Source organism: Callithrix jacchus, chromosome 5 (assembly GCF_049354715.1).
Source record: "Callithrix jacchus isolate 240 chromosome 5, calJac240_pri, whole genome shotgun sequence".
NCBI lineage: Eukaryota > Metazoa > Chordata > Mammalia > Primates > Cebidae > Callithrix > Callithrix jacchus.
The window spans coordinates 143,160,077-143,181,351 of record NC_133506.1 but is presented as its reverse complement, the minus strand read 5'-3'; the positions used below and the strand labels follow the sequence as shown (position 1 = coordinate 143,181,351).

The 21,275-nt window shown below is 43.0% G+C and overlaps 1 protein-coding gene across 6 annotated transcripts in view; it reads right to left on the bottom strand.

The window, feature by feature from the left end:
- Positions 1-21,275, bottom strand: part of TNFRSF19 (TNF receptor superfamily member 19) — a 109,358-nt gene that overhangs the window by 44,309 nt on the left and 43,774 nt on the right. For all 6 annotated transcript variants that reach the window (XR_008481772.2, XR_008481771.2, XM_008998029.5 and 3 more), the window contains exons 4-5: positions 18,659-18,837; positions 7,646-7,731 (exon numbers count right to left, since the gene is read on the bottom strand). Coding sequence is in view for 4 of the 6 variants with exons in the window: in XM_008998029.5 (XP_008996277.1) it covers positions 7,646-7,731; positions 18,659-18,837 (265 nt within the window). In the remaining 2 variants the exon portion in view is untranslated. The remainder of the gene's footprint in view (positions 1-7,645; positions 7,732-18,658; positions 18,838-21,275) is intronic.

Genomic DNA, 21,275 nt, shown 5'->3' with positions numbered 1-21,275 from the left:
ATTTATGGTGTCGAGACATTTAAACTGCCCAGCTTTTGTTTTTTGTTTTTTTTTTTTTTAAATTTTATTTATTTATTTATTTTTTAGGATGGAATTTCACTCTTGTCACCCAGGCTGGAGTGCAATGGAGCGATCTCGGCTCACTGCAACCTCCATCTCCCAGGTTGAAGTGATTCTTCTGCCTCAGCCTCCTGAGCTGGGATTACAGGCACCTGCCACCACCCCTGGCTAATTTTCGTATTTTTAGTAGAGACCAGGTTTTGCCATGTTGGCCAGGCTGGTCTCAAACTCCTGACCTCAGGTGATCCACCCACCTTGGCTCCCAAAGTGCATGAACCACCATGCCCAGCCCCAGCTATTGTTTTGACCATCCTCAGAAAATGAGGAGTTTTCTGTAACAAAGTTTCAACGTATTTTCAGAGAACAATTGTTTACCTCAATAAGCAAATAACCTACGAGAGGATCATGTTGATGTAAATCATCTTTAAATGAATTACAATACTTTTCTGCTTTCTTGAAAAAGACTTCATGGTCAGGTGTGGTGGCTCACACCTATAATCCCAGTACTTTGGGAGGCTGAGGCAAGTGGATCACTTGAGCTTGGGAGTTCAACCTCAGCTCTACCGAAAATACAAGAACTAGGCATGGTGGCATGCACCTGTGGCCCCAGCTACTCAGGAGGCTGAGGTGGGAGGATTGCTTGAGCCTGTAAAGTCGAGGCTGCAGTGATCTGCGGTGACTGCACCACTGCACTCTAGCCTGGGCTAACAGAAGTGAGACTGTCTCAAAAAAAAAAAAAAAAAAAAAAAAAGACATCAACAAACGTTTTGATCATCCTTCCACCTCTTTTGGGGGTTCATAATAATAATAGCCAGAATTATCATACTAAGGGGTAATAGAGAGAAAACTTCGGGAGTCAGTCACTAGGATGAAAAGGTCTGTTTGCTCTACACTGAAAGGCATCAAATGACAGTGTGTTTGGGTTCTTCATGCTGCTGTTTTGCGTTTCTGACTCCTCCCTGAAGGCAGCGCTTTCACTTCTGGCTGCCTCTGTCTCGGCCTCGATCAGCTTCCTTTCTCCTCTCTCTCCTAACCCTCTCCATCATGGCTGCTTTGGCTTGGTACAGCAATGCTCGCCACAAAAAATTAACGAGTTCCAAGGGAGAGATTAAAAGGTGTCCTCTTGATAGAGCTGTAGAGCTGGGACTTTGTGGGGAGACTCGGTTTAAATTTTCGGCTGTGTTTATCTGGTTTCCATGTAAGCAACCTTTGACTACTACTCTTTTAGATTATTTTCCAGTAAAATAATAAAATCACATGTTACTTACAAAAAGAAAGAGACACAGTAAAGAAAACCAAGGAACTCCAGACAATAGGGGGAAGGGAAGAAGGTGCAAAGTGTCTTAAACCAACCGTAAATGAGTGAACAATGGAGAGAATCCCTGCTTCGAACCTCAGAGAGAGGCCTGGCTGGGTAATCTTGTTTTCCACAAACCACAGGCTAGTTTGTCTATGCTTTCCTTTGATCTGATTGTCTTCCTATTGCCTGTACTGAAAGTTCTGTTTGGCAATAAAGAGCTAAATATTTAAGACTTGTCTATAAAAAGTGCCCCTTCTCTGCTGCCTCAGATACAGTTATCTGTTCCTGAAACAATCCCCAAAGCAAGGCCCCTTAAGAGCAGCTGTGCCAGCGATCCCCTGGCTGGACACTTAGGAGTCTTGGTCTGAGGACCACAGCCGACTTGAAAACCCTCAGTAAACAGAGCCCTTAATTAGTCCTGCATGCACTGGCTTTGTGGGCCCGTCATGCAGAGGCCCCAGGAAGTCCTCTTCGAAAAGGAGGCCGTTAAGTATTAGCAAACTCATCAGAAACAACTCCACCACTGCAGAAACAAAACACCATCCACACACAGAATAAAAATCACATAACGCTCCCAGCAAATGGAAAATCCTTTTGGATTATCTATATCTCATCTGCATCTCATTATGCAGTCATTACTCTGATCAGATTCAGTAAATGTTTAAGTACCCAGGATGAAGAGGATACCAAGAACTGGCTTCTTAACTCCATGGTTTGGCTGGCTGAAATACTCAGGAAACAGCTGAAGTCAGCTTGGAATTCACTATGAGGAACTTGCTGCTTCTCCGCCTCCATCCCAGACTCCTTCCTCTCCCTTCTTCTCCTTTAAAGACAACTTGTATTGATTTCAAAATGCTCCCAATTTATTTCCTTTGAAATTTGTTTTTGTTTTGTTTAAAAGACATACTCTTACTTATCAGGCACTCTTACTTTAAAATAATTTAACACTGCATGTCAAGAGACAAAAATATGAGTACCTTTAGACACAGAAATACACTCATGGGCATCCATCCGTTAATGCATGAATAAGGCATGATGGCCCACACAGAAGGGGATGGCAGTGTCATGTGCAGTAGGAACAGCCTTCGAAGTCCAACTGTAAGCCATGTACCTGTGTGACACTTTACCCTAACAAGTCATTATGTGAAAAAAGTGTATCTGAAGAGGCAAAGGAATCCAAAATAGCATGTACAGTGTAATTATGTCTAGCTTTTCAAAATCAGAAGCACAGATAGAAAAAAAGGCTGAAAAGAAAACCCTTAGAATGCTGTCTTTGGTTTTGTAATGATCAATGCTGCGAGTGCTTTGTTTGGGGGTCTACTGGAGTCCCCTTGCACCCCTCACTTTTTTCTACTAAATGTTAAGAATTATCTTTAATGAGGAAATACTTCTTTTAAAAGTTTATTTTGAAATTACCCTTTGTTACATAAAATATACTTTAAACTTCCTTTGGAAAATAATAAACTTTTAATAATGTGACTTATCACTTATTGGTGCAAACAATTGCTTGCTGTCTTTGAAGACTATGGAGCCACATACATTTCCTACCAGTTGCGGGTCAGCCCAGCCTAGGCTTTCTTTTCCCCCACACAGTGATTTATCTGACCCCTTATCTCTCCAGAATCACGTGGCTTGTTTTACAAAGCCCCAGAGAACAAAGCAAACATCTAGGTTAAACATACTTAAATAAAGTTGTACTCTGGTGAAAACCGCTTTGAATTTTTTCAAAACCATTTGTTCCAGCCATAGTATTTGTTCCAAATAAAATAAACATTGCTAAAAGAAATCATACTAAATCTGTATTTCTTATCAGACTGAAGCCAGGATACAGTTCTAAACTTAGTGTTTTTTTCTACTTCTCCTTGAAGTTCTAAGTGGGCACAGGTGATTAGGAACTGAAGTTACTTGGGGGAACAAGGCCTGCGGCCGGCATTTCTATGTAACGGGTGTCTTTTATTTATCTGCAATTTACAGGCGTGTCACTCATCAATCCTGAGCTCCGTGCTCAGCCAGTCAGTATCACACATTAATGCTATTAGTGCACAGACAGAGGGGCTATGGGAGGATTAACTGATTATCATCACAAATCCATTGTTATTGGCAAGGAGGGGCTTAGAGATCATCTGGTAGGGGTCGGGCCGGAGGCCTCAGATCAAGATGCAGAGGAGACTGGCCTAACTTGGGTCTCTTCAGCCTTCAGTCTAGCCATCTGAGCTTCTTTTTTTCTTTTCCTTTTTTTTTTTTTTTTGAGACAGGGTCTCACTCTGTGGTTCAGGCTGGAGTGCAGTGGCACAATCACAGCTCACTGCTGCCTCTTCCTCCTGGGCTCAAGCAGTCCTCCCACCCCAGCCTCCCAAGTAGCTAAAACCAAAGCTACACGCCACCATCCCTAGCTAATTTTTTATTTTTTGTGGAGATGGTGTCTCACTATGTTGCCCAGGCTGGTCTTGAACTCCTGGGTTCAAGTGATCCTCCCACCTCAGCCTCCCAAAGTGCTATAATTACAGGCATGAGCCACTGCACCCAGCCCCCATCTGAGCTTCTCAGGCATAAAACTCCATGGCACCCCCTTTCTGGGACCCTTCAGTGCTCACCCACCAGGGGAGGTGAAGCCCCAGCAAGACAAATATTAGAGCCAGATGCACCATGAGATCCTCCCTGTCCGAGACGACTCCCTCCGAAGAGCACATCCGGGTCAGGGCATGGCTGAGGGCAGGCAGGGTCATGGTTTGAAAAAGGCAGGCCAGCAGGTAGACAGTCATTACAGAGCTTGCCCCGGGGGTAGGTATCATGTTGCTGGACACTAGTTCATTAATTCTATCCAAAATCTGCAGACCTGTGCATTTTCCAGAGTAATCAGAGGTTTGAAGTGGGGGAGATTATTTGCCTAAGGTTACACCATCAGTACAAAGCACAGCCAAGGTGTGAATCCAACACTTCTGGCAACACAACCACAGCAGGTGGCTGGGTCTGTTCCTTAGCAGGCAGGTACCACTCCATGTCACAAGGGAAGACCTAGCCCTCGGGGAGGTGAGCTCAGGTCTCCAGCCACAGACTGGTGTGGCACTGGCGTGGTCCCTGGGGCACCTGACAGAAATGGGAAAATCCAGAGCAAAGAGACCATTTAGGTTAGGACAGACAGGCAAGCCCGCAGGCCCAGAGAGCAGCTGTAGAGCATGCAGCACACAGGGTCTCGTTCTGCAGAGGTTCAGTGTGCCCCCAGACTCGGAGCCACTTGGGACCCTGAGGGAGGGCTCTTGGTTGACAGAGAGTTCCTGCCTCTCCCACTACAAGGCATGCCCTTGAAACAAACCCCATTCCTTAAGTTAGCTTAAGAGGTGTCACTTTCTTTTAGTTGAGAGTCTAGCACAGGAACTCCTCGAAGGGAGAAAAAAATCACTGAAGCAGTAGCTCTTTGTGGATGAGCTAAAAAAGCCCACAGTAGAAGAAATGAAAACACAAGGCGCCTCATGTAATTTTCCCAAAAGCCTTCAAAATCTCTTTTGAGGAGATTAGTTGTGTTCTGGAATTATTGCCAAGAACTGTGCCAAAGGCAGCAAACTTTGTTTTACAGAGATAAGGACTCATGCTCACTGAAGACGATGAGCCTGTCTTGCTTTGGGATTTGAAAGGCTATCAGCTGTGCACACTGCATTTCTTACTTTGACAAATAGCTTATTTTTCCTTGCTTTCTAAAAAATTTCATATATGAAGAAACACACACACACACACACACTGGTTAATTTTCTTGTTAAAGTATTAAGGACTTAACACAACAGTAAATTGCTAATGATTTTATAAGACACTAAAAGTTACATGTGAGATCTACCTTCAAAAGCAAATTTGTGATATCTGAGCTTAGCCAGAACCCCGAAGGCAGAAAATCCCAAAGCTTCAGAGTTTTGACTTGATTGCATTAAATTTAAGTTCAATAAATTAAAGGGGGAAAAAACCCTAAGACTTTCTGACTCTAAAGGGGCAATACTGACTTCGTGGAATCTCTGTGCAGCAGTCTGCGCTGCAGTGCATGATTTTAACTCGCCTTTCTGAGAGAATGATGGCTGGGCTGACCCACAGGCGAGACCAGGTCACTGCACGTTAAACTGGCAAGAGAACTTGTCCTTTGATGGGTTGCGGAGTTGCATAAAGACACTCTTCCAGTGTCCCTTCCATGTTAGATTTTAGTGTTTTTTTAAAATTACGAATATTAAAGCAAACAACATGAGAAAGAGTCAATGTGTCGGACAGATTAGATAGCTTGGTTTTTCTTAGGGAGCTTAGGGAGACTGAAGATTGTGGCAGAAAGGGTTAGTTAGGGGAACTGATATTCTGTATCTGGCATTTAGCAGCCAACAACGTAACAGGACTAACCCCTCTGCGCTAGTGTTCTCATTGAAAAATCTGGACCGATCGTAGGATTATTGAGAAAAGTAAGTAAAACAAAATAAGTAAAGCACATGCATTGTGACTGATAATAGGCATTCAGTATTGCATTTGTTATTTGCAATGAATTATTTGGTGAACGTTTGCCTATTATAAAAATGAAGATCAATATACTTTTTTTTTTTTTTTTTAATTTTGAGGCGGAGTTTTGCTCGTTACCCAGGCTGGAGTGCAATGGCAGGATCTCGGCTCACCGCAACCTCTGCCTCCTGGGTTCAGGCAATTCTCCTGCCTCAGCCTCCTGAGTAGCTGGGATTACAGGCACGCGCCACCATGCCCAGCTAATTTTTTGTATTTTTAGTAGAGACGGGGTTTCACCATGTTGACCAGGATGGTCTCGATCTCTTGGCCTCGTGATCCACCCGCCTCGGCCTCCCAAAGTGCTGGGATTACAGACGTGAGCCACTGCGCCCGGCCAATATACATTTTCTATAAAAGTTAGAAAATTGGCTGGGCATGGTGGCTCAAGCCTGTAATCCCAGCACTTTGGGAGGCTGAGGCCGGTGGATCACGAGGTCAAGAGATAGAGACCATCCTGGCCAAGATGGTGAAACCCCGTCTCTAGTAAAAATAGAAAAATTAGCTGGGTGTGGTGGCACACGCCTGTAGTCCCAGCTACTCGGGAGGCTGAGGCAGGAGAATCACAAAGAAGGAAGAAAAGGAAGGAAGGAAGGAAGGAAGGAAGGAAGGAAGGAAGGAAGGAAGGAAGGAAGGAAGGAAGGAAGGAAGGAAAGTCTTCCAATTTCTTTTGCTTTTCTATCATTTCCAATGAAGAATAGAAAGTAATGCATTTTGGTAAAATGCAGGACATACTAATATGGACTGCAAAATTCCATGACACTTTTGGAAAGAGAAGAACTATGCGACCTTATCAAATGATGCACTGACTTTCAGTTAGTTCAGAGGGGACTTTTATCATAGCAAGAAGCAGGAGGACAGAGCCCATGCATTGGAAATGACATCAAAACAGTGCTCCCCAGAAAGGCATGAGTGACCTGTGTGTGAGATAAAGCAGCCTCCTCCGTCCTCCTGCCTGCCCTTCACTCTCCTGTGCACGGTGAAGTGCGGCTCACTTGAGCCCTGCTGTGGCACAGACGAGTGTGTCCTGCAACGTGGGCACTGCTCACCGGTACCCTTCCTGTGGGTTTTCACTGGCCAGGCTTGTATCTCGGATTAAAGAGTGAGAGGCCACTCTTCTTCCTCTTCAAAACTGATGCTTTGATATCTATGCAATATACATCGTCAAAAGGAGTAACTAATGTAACATAAAGAGGAAAAACCAGAACTTTCTCATGTACAGCTGTATCCCCAGCACGCGATGAGTTCTCTTTTCTTATTTATTTGTTGAAGGAGAGAAAAGAAGGAATGGATGAAGTGAACTAAGTTCCATTTAGTGACACACACTGAGGGCAGGAGACTCACAGAGAGGAACTTTTCTGAGAAGGCAGAGATGCCACCACATGATCTAGCCTGGGGACTAGGAAAGGAAAATGCAGGATTTACGGGGCCAGGGCATGAAGACCTATGAGTAGGCTGCCTGGTTAATCGCAGTCACCTGAATTCCAGACCCACGATACAAGGGAAGACTTCAAATGCAGCAGAGCAGTGGCAAAATGTCTTGTAATCCACTCTGAGATTCAAATCCCTGGGCCCTGTGTGCTGACTGAGGCATACAACAAAGGGGCCTTCTGTCCTGCCAAAGGCCTGATAAAAGAGGACACGCTGTACACACCACAGGAGAGACAGATTTGGCTCCATTGGCCAGAGTAGAAGGTTTACAAATTTAAACTTTTTCAAAAGGCCAGGTGTGCCCTTGGCTCTGCCTGTGTCGCATTTACTCACAGTGCGGTTCGTAAGGAGGGGGAGGGTCTCCACAAGGCACACACTCCATGTCTTGAAAGCCAACAAGTTTTGTCTTCCTGTAAAATCTACAAGAGGAAGGAAAATACTCCTCGTTAGCTCTTTCATCTAAGCTTACAGTTGTGGTCATAAATAACCAGCAGTCTTGATTACCAGTTCAATGGTTAAAAGGACACGGAGGCTTAAACAATAGTATCTTACGTAGACACATTTTTGGAGACGAAGCAGCAAACACTTAAGAAATATCAATTCCCTTAAGCGAAACTTTGCAGATGCTCCTCAGTGCACTTCTTCTATATTGGGGGTGGGGGGTGCAGGTTGGGGAATATCAAGTCAGTGGTCTTCAGCATTTCTATTGCAACTTAAACTACAAAACACCTTATAAATGAATAAAGAACTAGTTTTTGGCATTTGGAATTCAGACACCAAAAAAAAAACAAAACAAAAAAACCATAAAAGCAATGGAAAAATGTAGAGAGATACTCATATAATCTTGATATGGGAATGTCTTTCTAGGCGTAACAAGAAATCAGAGTGGAAGAGATTAATAGCAACCACACACACACACACACACACACACACACACACACACGAGAGAGAGACAGAGAGAGAGAGAGAGAGATTTTTAAAGACCCCTGAAGGGCAAAAATAAATACAGCATCACCAGTATAGGTAAGGGGCAAACAAAGATTGAAAAATTGTCCTAATTATAGTATTTGTCCATACCTTCAGTCTGTAAGGTAAAAATCATGATGGTGGAAATGAACACTATAATTAAAAATCAAGCAAAGAATCTCCATTCCCAAAAGAATGTTTCATAACTTTAAATTTTCATAATTAAACTGAAAAGCCAGATGCAATTAATTTTTTAATTGAAAAAATGTTTAACTTCATTATTAATCAAGTACTTTCAAGTTAAAATGAAAATATATCATTTTTTTACTTAGAAAATTGGGAAGGTGCCGGTGTGGGTATAGGTCAATAGGTATATGCATATATTGCCTGTGGGAACATAAACTGACACTTTTAGGAGGGCAATTTAGCAATCTGCCTCTAGAATTCAATAACATAGTTTACACTTCTTATCTAGTAATTTCATATTTAGAAACTGATCCTAAAGAAATCAACTGGGTAAAGCTGTATGTGTAAGAATACAATCACAGCATTGTTTAAAAAAGAGAAAAAGCTAATTAGGCACAATCCTGATGTCCACCAATAGAAATAACCCAGCAGGGTAGACCCAAGGCAATGGAATACCAGGTGGCCTTTAAAAATGATGATGAAAACCTACTATACACATTTTTTAAAATTCATAAAATATCATTAAATGAAAACAAAGAAATGTATATAATATGATTCCATTTTGTGCAGGCACACACTTTTGTATCAATTTTCTCAGACTGCTTACCAATATAGATAAAAATAGTTATGTGTATATATTTGCAATGAAAAGAGTTTGGGAGGATATTACATACTAAATATTAACAGTGACTATTTCTAGATTGTGAGAATTCAAGTGAATTTCTTTTTTCACATATATTTTTCTAGACAAAAACAGTAATATAAGAACAAGTCTAGAGAGGACAAGAAGTAGATGCAATTATTTTGTGAAACTGGATAATGTAGTAGCAAATCTGTATAATTTATGGTAGAGGCAAAATTTGCATTTGAAACTAGGTAAGTTAACGCAAATGTCCAGATACATTCAGAAATTGCTCAACATTCTACTTTCACTTGAAGATGACAATCTTTCCAAAGGATATGTAATACAGTGACTCCCACTAGATATTAATAAAATTACTCATTTTGGGATTTATGAAGTAAAAAAAAACAAAAAAACTTCAAGGGCTTCCTAATTTCAAAACATAATACAATGCAACAACAATCAAGACAGACAACTAGACTAGTAGAATAGACAAGATAGCCCAGAAGTAAACTCTTGTGTATACGGTCAATGACTTTCCACAAGGTACCAAGTCCATTCAGGGAGGAAAGAACATTCTCTTTAAGGAATGTTGGAGAAACTGAACATCCACATGCAACAGATTAATACCTAAAAGTAAGACCTAAAACTGTAAAACTCCTGGAAGAAAATGTAGAGGAAAAGCTTCATGACATTAGATTTGGCAGTGATTTATTAGATATGACACCAAAACCATAGGCAACAAGAGCAAAAATTGACAAACGGGACTACATTAAATTTAAAATTTTGTGCATCAAAGGACACAAACGTTCCTATGGAATGGAAGAAGATATCTGCAAATCATATGTCTGATAAAGGGTTAACATCCATAATATATATAAAGAATTCCTATAAACTCATCAATAAAAAAAATCAAACAACCTAATTTAAAAATGGGCAAGGGACTTGAATAGACATTTCTCCAAAGAAATGTCTTTGGAGAAATATCTCACATGGCTGACAGGTATATAAAAAGATGTTCAACATCACTAATGATCAGCAAATTGAACATCAAAACCACATGAGATATCACCTCACACCCATAAGGATGGCTACTATCAAAACAGTAACAACAAACAAACAGATAATAACAAGTGTTGACAAGGATGTGAAGAAACTAGAACCCTTGTATACTGCTGATGGGGCTGTACAATAGTACAGCCGCAATGAAAAACAGCACAGAGGTTCCTCAAAATATTAAAAACAGAACTACCATAGGATCCAGCAATCCCACTACTGGGTCTATATCGAAAAGAACTCAAATCAGGGTCTTGAAGAGACATTTGCATGCCCGTGTTCATTGCAGCGCTACTCACAGTAGCCAAAAGACAGAAGAAACCCAAATGTCTGTTGATGAATAAATGGATAAACAAAGTATTTCACAGAATGAAATATTACTCAGTCTTAACAAGTAAGGGGTTCATGTCACATGCTACAACATGGATAAACCTTGAGGACATGATGCTAAGTGACACAAGCCTGTCATAAAAGGATGGACACTGAATGACTCCAATTATATGAGGCACTTAGAGTAGTCAAATTCACAGAAACAGAACAAAGGATGTTTTCAGGGGCTGGGGGAAGAAGCTGAGGGGAGTTGTTTAATGGGTATAGAATTTCAGCTTGAGAAAAGGAAAAAGTTCTGGAGACTTGTTCATGACAATGTAAATATACTTTACTGAACAGCACACCTAAAAATGGTTAAGATGGTAAATTTGATGTTATGTGTTTTTCACCACCATAAAAAATGTATATAAATTTTTTTAAATCACAGGACAATATAAAGGAGCTTTCTTCTTTAAGATGTCTTGCTAAACACTGTAACATATGCAGACTAATACTTTTTATCTCTTCAGCCAAGAAAACTTGCCCAGTAGAGATTCACTGAATTAAATGGAGAAAGCCCAAAATACTGTTTTACATATAAAAACTAATTTCATGTAAAAAGTAAAAAAATGTAATATCCAACATTCTCAAGAACAAATATTGAGGATACAGAAATCCATCTTTTAACATTTAAAAAGTTAGGGAAATGGGAGGTATTGAGGATCAAGCATAGACACTACCGAACATTTTAAAAATAAAGAACTCTAATTGTGACAAAACAGTTTTGAGGTCTGAGCATTCGCTGATAAAGAAAATATATTTGCCAAAAATTTATTTTAAGTAGTTTGAGGACCATGAGACAAATGATGCTAGAAGGTTGTCATATTTTGAATAAGCATTTTTAAAAATTTTATTTATTTATTTATTTATTTTGAGATGGTGTCTTGCTCTGTCGCCCAGGCTGGACTGCAGGAGTGCAATCCTGGCTCACTGCAACCTCTACCTCCCTGGTTCAAGCGATTCTCCTGTGTCAGCCTCCTGAATAGCTGGGACTACAGGCGCCTGCCACCACGCCTGTGTAACTTTTTTTTTTTTGTATTTTTAATAGAGACGGGGTTTCACTATGTTGGCCAAACTGATCTTGAACTCCTGACCTCCTGATCTGCCTGCCTCAGCCTCCCAACGTGCTGGGATTATAGGCATGAGCCACCGTGCTCCGGGTGAACAACAGTTAATACTAACTAGAAATAATTAGAAATGCTAACTAGAAAGGAGGGTAAGCGGGGCTCCCGGGTGGCTACTATGCATGGAGAGGTGATGCTCAGACCTAGCTCTGAGAGCAGCTATCAGCAGTGTCTGATCTGCTTGCTTCTTCATTCTTTTTTGTCTGTTTGTTTTTAAGACAGAGTCTCACTCTGTCGCCCAGGCTGGAGTACAGTGGTGTGATCTCGGCTCATTGCAGCCTCTGCCTCCTGGGCTTAAGCCATCCTCCCACCTTAGCCTCCCAAGTAGCTGGGACTACAGGTGCACACCACCACACCAGGCTAATTTTTGTATTTTTTGTAAAGATGGGGTTTGGCCATGTTGCCCAGACTGATGTCACACTCCTGAGCTCAAGCGATCCACCCACCTCAGTCTCCCAATGCAGAGGCATTTTTAATTGAACTTAATCCAAACAGCACTGGTTAGCCTAATGCACACAGTGTTTGTCAACTACTATTTTAAGAAAATCTCACTGTAGACCGTTAATTCTTCAATCAATGAGTGCATTTCTGCAAGGAGATGACGTGTCACAGAACAGTTCTGGTTTTACAATGACCTCACTTAACACAATGTTGAAGGCAGTTACTACACCCTGTGAATCAAGTCCAGTCAGGGCTGGATTTTCTACAGTGTCTCTGAGACACTGGATGACTGCGTTGCTCTGTCCTGGGCTCTTGCTAGCACCTTGCTTCATACTGGTTGGTCAGCCTGCTGTGTGTGTTCCTCAGCAATTCACAGCAATGGCCCCTTATTTGAAGGTGAACAAATACTAATGACAAGACTAATCATTAGAGTAGGAGTCTAGATCTCCTAAGCAGTGCCATGGTTACCCTGAGCACAGAACAGAGAGCTGAGGCAAGGGGGTGTGAAAACCCAGGCATCTCAGGCAGCTGCCAGGAGCAAAGGGTCTGCTGAGGGTAGGCTGAGAGCACAGACGGGTAGAGGCCGGCCCTGTATTTCCCACCAGTCATAGAAGCCCCAGGGAGACCTCCTAGTGAAATCAGGCATGCACCTAAGCACGGGGCAGAGGAGCTGCCAGGTCAATTCCAGTCCTTTGATTTACAAGCTGAGTGATTCACAAGCTGAGTGATTCTGGGAAGTCATTTATCCACTCTGAGGATCAGTTTCCCTCTTTGTAAAGAGGGGATGGTAGGAATCCCTACTTTACAGAGTGGTTCAGACAACAGTAAGTGCTCAATGTTAGTTGTCATTGTCACCACAAGAAGCAAAGAGCTGGTGAGGGCCAGCCTACTCATCAGGTTGGGTTCCAGTTCCCCTGAGCTGGGAAGGAATCCGGAACCAGGCGCCAGCAGAGGAGCCTGGAAGCCTGTTAGCCACACACTGAAAAACTCATGCCAACTTTTTACTGGCCCCCGCAAACCATCAACTGGCAATAATGTCCCATATTTCATTAGGGCTCCTATGGCTTAGGCACTCTACTGGGCACTTACATGCCTTATATTTCTAATCCATCTAACAATTCTGCAGGGTGGATTCTTACGACATGGTCATTTTACAGGTGAGAAGAATGCATGTCAGAGAAGTTAAGTGGCCTAAAGTCATAAAGCAGATTTGGGAATAAGGGGACTGGCTTTCTCGAATGACTCAAACTGGGGGCACAGAGGACAGATGATTTCCTGCTATCGAGAGGGAAGCAGCTGGCATCCTGGGGGACCTGGGCCTATGGGCAGCAGCAGGTTCTTGCTAGAGAATGAGGCCTCAGGAGGCAGAGTGGCACCAAAAGGAGCAATGCCTGCGTTATGCCTGACTTCTGCATTGCTTTTCAGGGAGCAATATGCATCTTGCTCATGTCTTTCTGCCTCAGTTTTTCGGTTTCTAAAATGGATTTCAACTATTTGGCTTCTTCACAGAAGTATAGTTAAACTAGAAGAGTACTTTGAAAACACTTTGAAAAGACCTGGGTAAAAATCACTATGTAATTATGCCTGCCCCATATGCCAATGCTGACTTGGAAAGGATGGGGTTTTTTGTTTTTTTCTTTTTTGAGACGGAGTCTTACTCTGCTGCGATCTCGGCTCACTGCAACCTCTGCCTTCTGGGTTCAGGCAATTCTCCTGCCTCAGCCTCCCGAGTAGCTGGGACTACAGGTGCACACCACCACGCCCAGCCAATTTTTATATTTTTGGTAGAGACAGGGTTTCACCATGTTGGTCAGGATGGTCTCGAACTCCTGACCTCAGGTGATCTGTCCACCTCAGCCTCCCAAAGTGCTGGGATTATAGGCGTGAGCCACAGCACCTGGCCAAGGATGAGATTTTAAAGTAATCATATAAATAAACTGAAATATCACTCAAATGTCTATTCATTTATAACTTTCCTATAGTTAAGTATTTACTTAAAGAACAAACGAACACTGTATAAATTAGAGCAGCGGGCTGAAATGATAATGATCACGGGAAGCAGGAGGAACCAGGCGTGGTGGCCTCCTGGACAGACTGTTACCCCACTCTGGCCGCCCAGCCAGAGTGGATCTATAAAATCCCAGTACTGACCAGTGGTAGTGGCTCACGCCTGTAATCCCAGCACTTTGGGAGGCTGAGGCAGGAGGATCACCTGAGGTCGGGAGTTCAAGACCAGCCTGACCAACAAGGAGAAACCCCGTCTCTACTAAAAATACTGAATTAGCCGGGCATGGTGGTGCATGCCTGTAATCCCAGCCACACAGGAGGCTGAGGCAAGAGAATTGCCTGAACCCAGGAGGCAGAGGTTGCAGTGAGCCAAGATCGTGCCATTGCACTCCAGCCTGGGCAACAAGAGTGAAACTCCGTCCCAAAGGTCAGGCCTTTCCCACCCTCCCTGGGCACTGCCTACCTCAGTCCCTGAAGACCTCCTCACTTCCCTACCCACAGATGAAGAGACTAGATGTGCACAGACAGGCTTTTTATCAGAGAATTGGATAACACGAACAACAGAGATGTGTGAGATGCCCAGTTCACGTCCTCGGTTAGATTTGCACAAGCTCAAAACTCTGGGTAATGATATCCGTAGATATCATCACAGGTATAAGATTATAGACCATTCCTATTTTTTAAGGCACAGATTTATCGAGTTATACTTTATGCACCACACAATTCACCCATTTAAAGTGGACAACTAGATAGTTTTCCATATAGTCACAGAGTTGTACAACCATTTAGGACATTTTCATCATCCCCAAAGAAGCCTCATAACCTTCTTAGTCACTTCCCATTTCCAACCCTCCCCAACCACAGCTGTTAGGCAACAGTAATCTCCTTTCTGTCCCTATAGATTTGTCCATTCTTGACATTTCAATGGGATCATGTAACATACAGTCATTTGAGACTGGCTTATTTCACTTAGCATAATGTTTTCTAGGTTCATCCATCTCATAGCATATGTCAGAATTTCCTTCCTTTTTACTGATGAATAATATTTTGTTGTTTGAATATATCCCATTTGGTTTTTCCATTCATCAGTTGATAGACATTTGGGTTTGTCTTAGTCCATTCTTTTTTTTTTCTAAGATGGGGTTTCACCATGTTGGTCAGGCTGGTCTTGAACTCCCAACCTCAGGTGATCTGCCCGCCTTGGCCTCCAAAGTGCTTGGATTACAGGCATGAGCCACCACTCCCGGCCTTGGGTTTGTCTTAGTTTTGTGCTGCTGTAATAGAATATCACAGACTGGGTAATTTATAAATACTAGAAATTTATTTCTCACTGTTCTGAAGGCTGGGAAGTCCTAGATCAAGACACCAGTATCTGGCATCTGGTGAGGGCTTTTCTGCTGCATCCTTCAGAGGGAAGAAATGCTGTGTCCTTATATGGCAGACGGTGGAATGGCAATAAAAGGAACAAATTCCCTCTGTCAAGCCCCTGTATCAGGACACCTTTGGGAGGGGCAGGCCCATCATGACCTAATTACCTCTTGAAGACCCCACCTCTTAATATAATCACACTGGCAACACCTGAACTTTGGAGGGGACGCATTCAAACTAGAGCTGAGTTGTTTCAGTTTTGGGGGTATTATGTAAACTGCTGCTGGAAACACTAGTGTACAAGTTTTTTGTGTGGATGAGTTTTCAATTATCTTGGTTATATACCCAAGAGTCAAACTGTCAGGTCACATGGTAACTCCACGTCTAACTTTCTGAAGAAACTCTAGACTGTTCTCCAACTTGGCTGTACCCTTTGCCATTCCCACCATCAGTGTTTGCGGGTTCCAATCTCTCCATGTCATCGCCAACATTAGATACTGTCTGGTTTTTGTTGGCTACAGTGATCTTAGTGGGGGTGATGTACGTGGCCCCGATTGTTAATGATGTTGGCCGTCTTTCCATGTGCTTATTGGCTATTTGCACATTTCTTTGGAGAAATGTCTATTCAAACCCTTTGTCCTTATTTTAATTGGATTATTTGTCTTTCTATTAATGTGTTGTAAGAGTTCCTCGCATACTCTACTTAAGATAATTTTTTTCCAGACATAGGATTTGCCAGTATTTTCTCCTATTTTGTGGGTTGTGTGGTTTTGTTTTGTACTTCAAAGGGTGTCCTTTGAAGCCTTAAATGGACTTGTCTCCATTTAAGGACCCCACAAAGGGTCTCCTTTGAAGTACAAAGTTTAAAATTTTGATGAAGTCCAACAGAGCTGTTTTTTCTTCCGTTGCTTGTGCTTCCGGTGTTAGCCCACTACGTCTTGGAGCTCCCTCGGTGTTGGGTCTGTACATGGCCGAGCTGGGCCCGCTGGGCTATTTTCTACTGTTTCCACTCTTCAGGTGCAGAGCTTCATCTCCCCTCTGGCCTTAACAAGACCTCACCCCTGGCTCATCTGGTCAAAACCCATTTGACCTTATGGTCGGTCCAGTTAGTGTTTTGTCTGTAATGCCTTGGAGCATGAATTCTGACATTAGACTCATCACACACAGGTTGGGTGATCTTGCCTGAACAGGGCTCAGTTTCTTCCTCTTTAAAACATTGTGAACATTATAGAAAATAATTCATGAAAAGTACTTGGCCGGGTGCCTGGTACATTGTAAGTAATAAATGTTCACTGTTCGTGTAATGCAGTTTCTAGTTATTTCTTACTTTTGCAAAACGGACTGGTTTCTGTTGCTCCAGGGTTTCTGGTTCCTTGCTCTCCCTTTTCTTTTTTTTTTTTTTTTTTTGAGACGGAGTTTCGTTCATGTTGCCCAGGCTGGAGTGCAATGACAAGATCTTGGCTCACCACAACCTCCACCTCCCAGATTCAAGCCATTCTCCTGCCTCAGCCTCCTGAGTAGCTGGGATTACAGGTGCCTGCCACCACACCCAGCTAATTTTTGTATTTTTAGTAGAGATGGGGTTTCAACATGTTGGTCAGGCTGGTCTCAAACTCCTGACCTTGTGATCCACCCGCCTCAGCCTCCCAAAGTACTGTGATTATAGGCATGAACCACCACACCCGACCTCTCTCCTGTCTTTGGTCAGTAACTCTGGCTCCACTCCATCCCCGTTAAGCTCTCAGGATATTCTGCTTCATCCCGTTCTCTGCTTACCTGGTGTAGCAACGCCTCCTCCCTGCCTTATGGATCACCCTCCGTGCCACCCTGAGTCCAGCTCTTCATCCAGACTCTCTCCTCCAGCTGTCTATGTTAGTCTATCTCACCGTTGCTTAGAAGCAGCCAGAATTTTAGGCTCTCTCTTCCCTGACGCTCCCCCTGGCCCAGGTGTGGCCTTTCCCTGGGCCTGGCTGCCTTTTTGACAAGTCCATTTAAGGCTTCTGTGTTTGCACCTGCTCACCCCTTCCCCTGCTCTGCATCTCTGTGTACTGCACTCCTCCCTCTCCCTGCCACTCCCTTGGTCTGCTGGCAGTTTCTTACCCACACCAAGTGGATGCCCACCTGAGAAGCTCTCGCTGCAGGCACCTTCTGTCTGCAGTGTTCTTCCCCAGCTCTCTGCTTGGCTCAGCGCCTCGTCTCCTTCAAGCCTTTGCTCAGATCTCACCTTGGCAATAAAGCCCACCCTGATGATCCAGTCTAACACTGTTACTATCCTGTCCCTCACTGCGGCCATGTCCAATCGCCCTTGTCTGCCTTAGGGCTTCTTCCACAGCAATTATCATCTTCTTTCTGCATAATTTGCTTCTTTATTATTTGCCATTTAAATATTTTTAAAGACTTTTTATAAGAAGCCAGGCGCGGTGGCTCATGCCTGTAATCCCAGAACTTTGGGAGGCTGACGCTGGTGGATCACCTGAGGTTCGGAGTTTGAGACCAGCCTGACCGACATGGAGAAACCCCGTCCTTAATAAAAATACAAAAAAAATTAGCTGGGCATGGTGGCACATGCCTGTAATCCCAGCTACTTGGGAGGCTGAGACAGGAGAATCACTTGAACCCAGGAGGCAGAGGTTGTGATGAACCAAGATTATGCCATTGCACTCCAGCCTGGGCAAAAGAGCAAAACTCCATCTCGAAAAAAAAAAAAAAACCCTATAAGAATATAAGCTCCCCATGGGCAGGGATCTTTGCCCCTTTATTTTCTGACATAGCCCAAGAAGCAAAGCAATGCCTAAGGCGGCTGGGCAAATCTCCGTTGAATGGCTGAATGGTATGACCTGCACTCCTCTGATGGCTAACAAGGGTTAGCCGTCATGGGTCCCCTCTTTTGTGGGTTGCCTGTTCATTCTTGTGTCACTTTGTCCAAGTTTCCTTTTTTATTGATTTGTAGGAACTCCTTAGATTTTCATAACAGAGATCCTTTGTTAGCATGCCTATTCCTTGTATTTGCAGCTAGTGTCTGCTGCACGCATGGTGCACGGTACCACAGAGGATCCAGTAGGTAATATTGAGAGAAGTCACAAATACTCCACCAGCATCTTCAGGTTACTATCAGTAGGCATGGCAGTTTAGAATGGAACAAGGGGATTGCCTTTTGAAAAGTTACTTAATTAAGTAATTACAAGGGAAAGAAACTGGCCAACTCACCCTGGCAAGCAGTCCCCACAGATGGCATCACTGGTGACTGAACAATTTGCCTTCTGAAAGCGGTTCACCAGTGTGCAGTCCAGACACGGCTTGCATTTCTGGAAACCCCAGTCCTCCTTGAACCTGTGCAGCCGGCACGTCACACACTGCGCATCCTCCCCATAGCCGAAGCCACATTCCTGTGGGGATTAACGGGCAATAGAAAGCTATTCAGACTTTGCAAGCATGAAAAAGGAAAGACTGCTGGGATGAAACGAAGACCTGGTCTAATAATTACTAAGTGTCGGCCTTCCTAGACACAAAGGCAGCTCTTTCAGCAAGTTCAAATGTGTCTTCCACTGCTAATGATCTCTCTTACTACGGCAAGTCCATTTAGTGATCCACTTTATACAAGAAGCCGTGAGCATGGGAATAATCAAGGGGCTCTCAGGCTCCCACCGCTGAGTTACTACCAGTGGATGGCAGAATTATGGCACTTTCTTCTCCTCTAATTAAGCCAGTCATGTACATGCTCAGAAGCTAAAGCCAGAGAAACATCCAGACACTTAACTTCCAGGGCAGAACTCTGATATCAGCGGTATTAGTTTAAAAAATCAGTACTCGGATATCAGGGGTATTAGTTTAAAAAATGAGGATAAGTTTGTAACAATTTTCATTAGCGGACAAGCCTAGAAATCAGCCCAAATGGAGAGCTTCTTGAAATTGTTAGAAATTTAGTATTTCCTGACAGTAGAAAGAGTCTCACACTTTTGCTAAAAGGATATTAACTTCCTGTTGAGACAAACTCTGTTGTACTAAAGGTTTCAAGCTTCTCTAGATTTGAACATCAGAACATACTGTTTTCCAAGAATGTGCCAAACAAATGGCTCTTTGACCTACATACCATCATTTCTACAAGTTCAAGAATTCAGTAAACTATAGCTTATCATATAACGCAGCTGTAATGCAACCATAAAAAGAAGAATGTAGATGTGAGATGTGCTCATGACAATTTTTTAAAAAATAAATTTTAATACAGAATTAGAAGTAGGATTCCATTGTTTACAAAAACATTCATGTAAGTACCAACATTTGGCCAAGAACTTTACACCATTATCTAAATAATCCATATTCCTTCCCAATTTGGGGAGCACTGCCATTTTTTCCACTTCACAGGTTGGGGGAAGGGAGCTTCAGAGAAGTTATGTACCTTGTGCTAGGTGACAGAAGTAGTGTTAGAACCAGGATTTGAACCTATGTCATCTAACTACAGAGTCAGACTTCACTACTGCTACACCATAGGACCTGCCGGGTATTTTATATATCCATATACGTATTACCTGTAGGAAGGTGTGAAAGACTACACACTGCTGCTAACACCTGTTGTTGATCTTTGTGATGGTTTCTATAGAACACTCATCATTAACAAAAAACAGTGGCTTAGGAGGAGCAAGAAGGCCACTCATGCAGGCAGCAGGCTGGGCAAGCCCACAGATGCAGACTGGACGCCACAGAGGAAGGAGGGGTTGCACAGAATCTCAGTTTCCTCATTTGAAAACTCTGGATGCTAGAATGCGAGTCCCACCTAGTTCAACATTCCCATTTTCCTGTAAAATTTATATATTTTAATTTCTTCATCCATATTTATATACAAATCAACTAAGCAGTACTTACTGACCAAAAATTAAATGAAAACCAACTTGAAGGGTAGTGCTGCCTGTACCTGCCCGATGCGGAGGAATCACTTCCATCTAGATTCTTACTAATTAACTCATTCACATTTTGGATGAGTGATACTTTCTTTCCTCCTTTGAATGACTCTGCCTGTCTTTCAAATGTACATCAGGAACTCACACAACAAAGAATGAAGGAGGAAAAGGTGGAAGGTCAGCCTCCTCCTCACTCCTGAGAGCTCAAGCCACACAATGTTCTGTATCAGAGGCATAGAGGAGAGAGAGGGGGAGAAAGACAACACTTGATTTAAAGAACCGATTAACAAGTCAGAATTTCTTTAAAACTGTTAAAAGGGATTACCTCTTTCAGGGGAGGGGAAGGTTAGAATTATGGGGCGTTTTCAAGTTTTATAATTCTGCAAAACATAATTTAATCTTTGCAGAAAGCATCCATTACTCCTGTAATAGGAAAACAATAAAGATGCATATTCAAGAAGAATTTCTTTGGGCATGTGCTGGGTCTTTGTGAGGTAATCACTGTGGCTCTGGCTCTGCTGTGACAGCTGTTTCTGCTGAGCACTTGGTTGCTGGGAGAGCTGTGTGCACGCACAGGCTTTCTGACGTACAGGAGAGAGCCTCCCACTCCCACCGTCCCTCGGGATCAAAGCACGGGTCCACGTGACTTCTGGGGGTGGTCTCCGCATTGTTCCCATGCTAGCCATCTCCACAGCAGAGGTTCTGGCAAGAGCAGAGTGTTTCAAAATCACACTTTGATCTAGGCAGCTTGAGGCTGTAAGAGTCTCACGTACAAGTTAAAACACAACAAAGGAAAGGAAAAGGAGAAGTAGAAGAGAAAACAAAGGGAGAGAGCAAGGAGAATGCAGAGGAAGAGGTGCATTAACTGGGAATAACTGTCCTCTGAAATTCTGTTTCAAGCCAGGTTGATATAGGAGAAAAGTATGTGT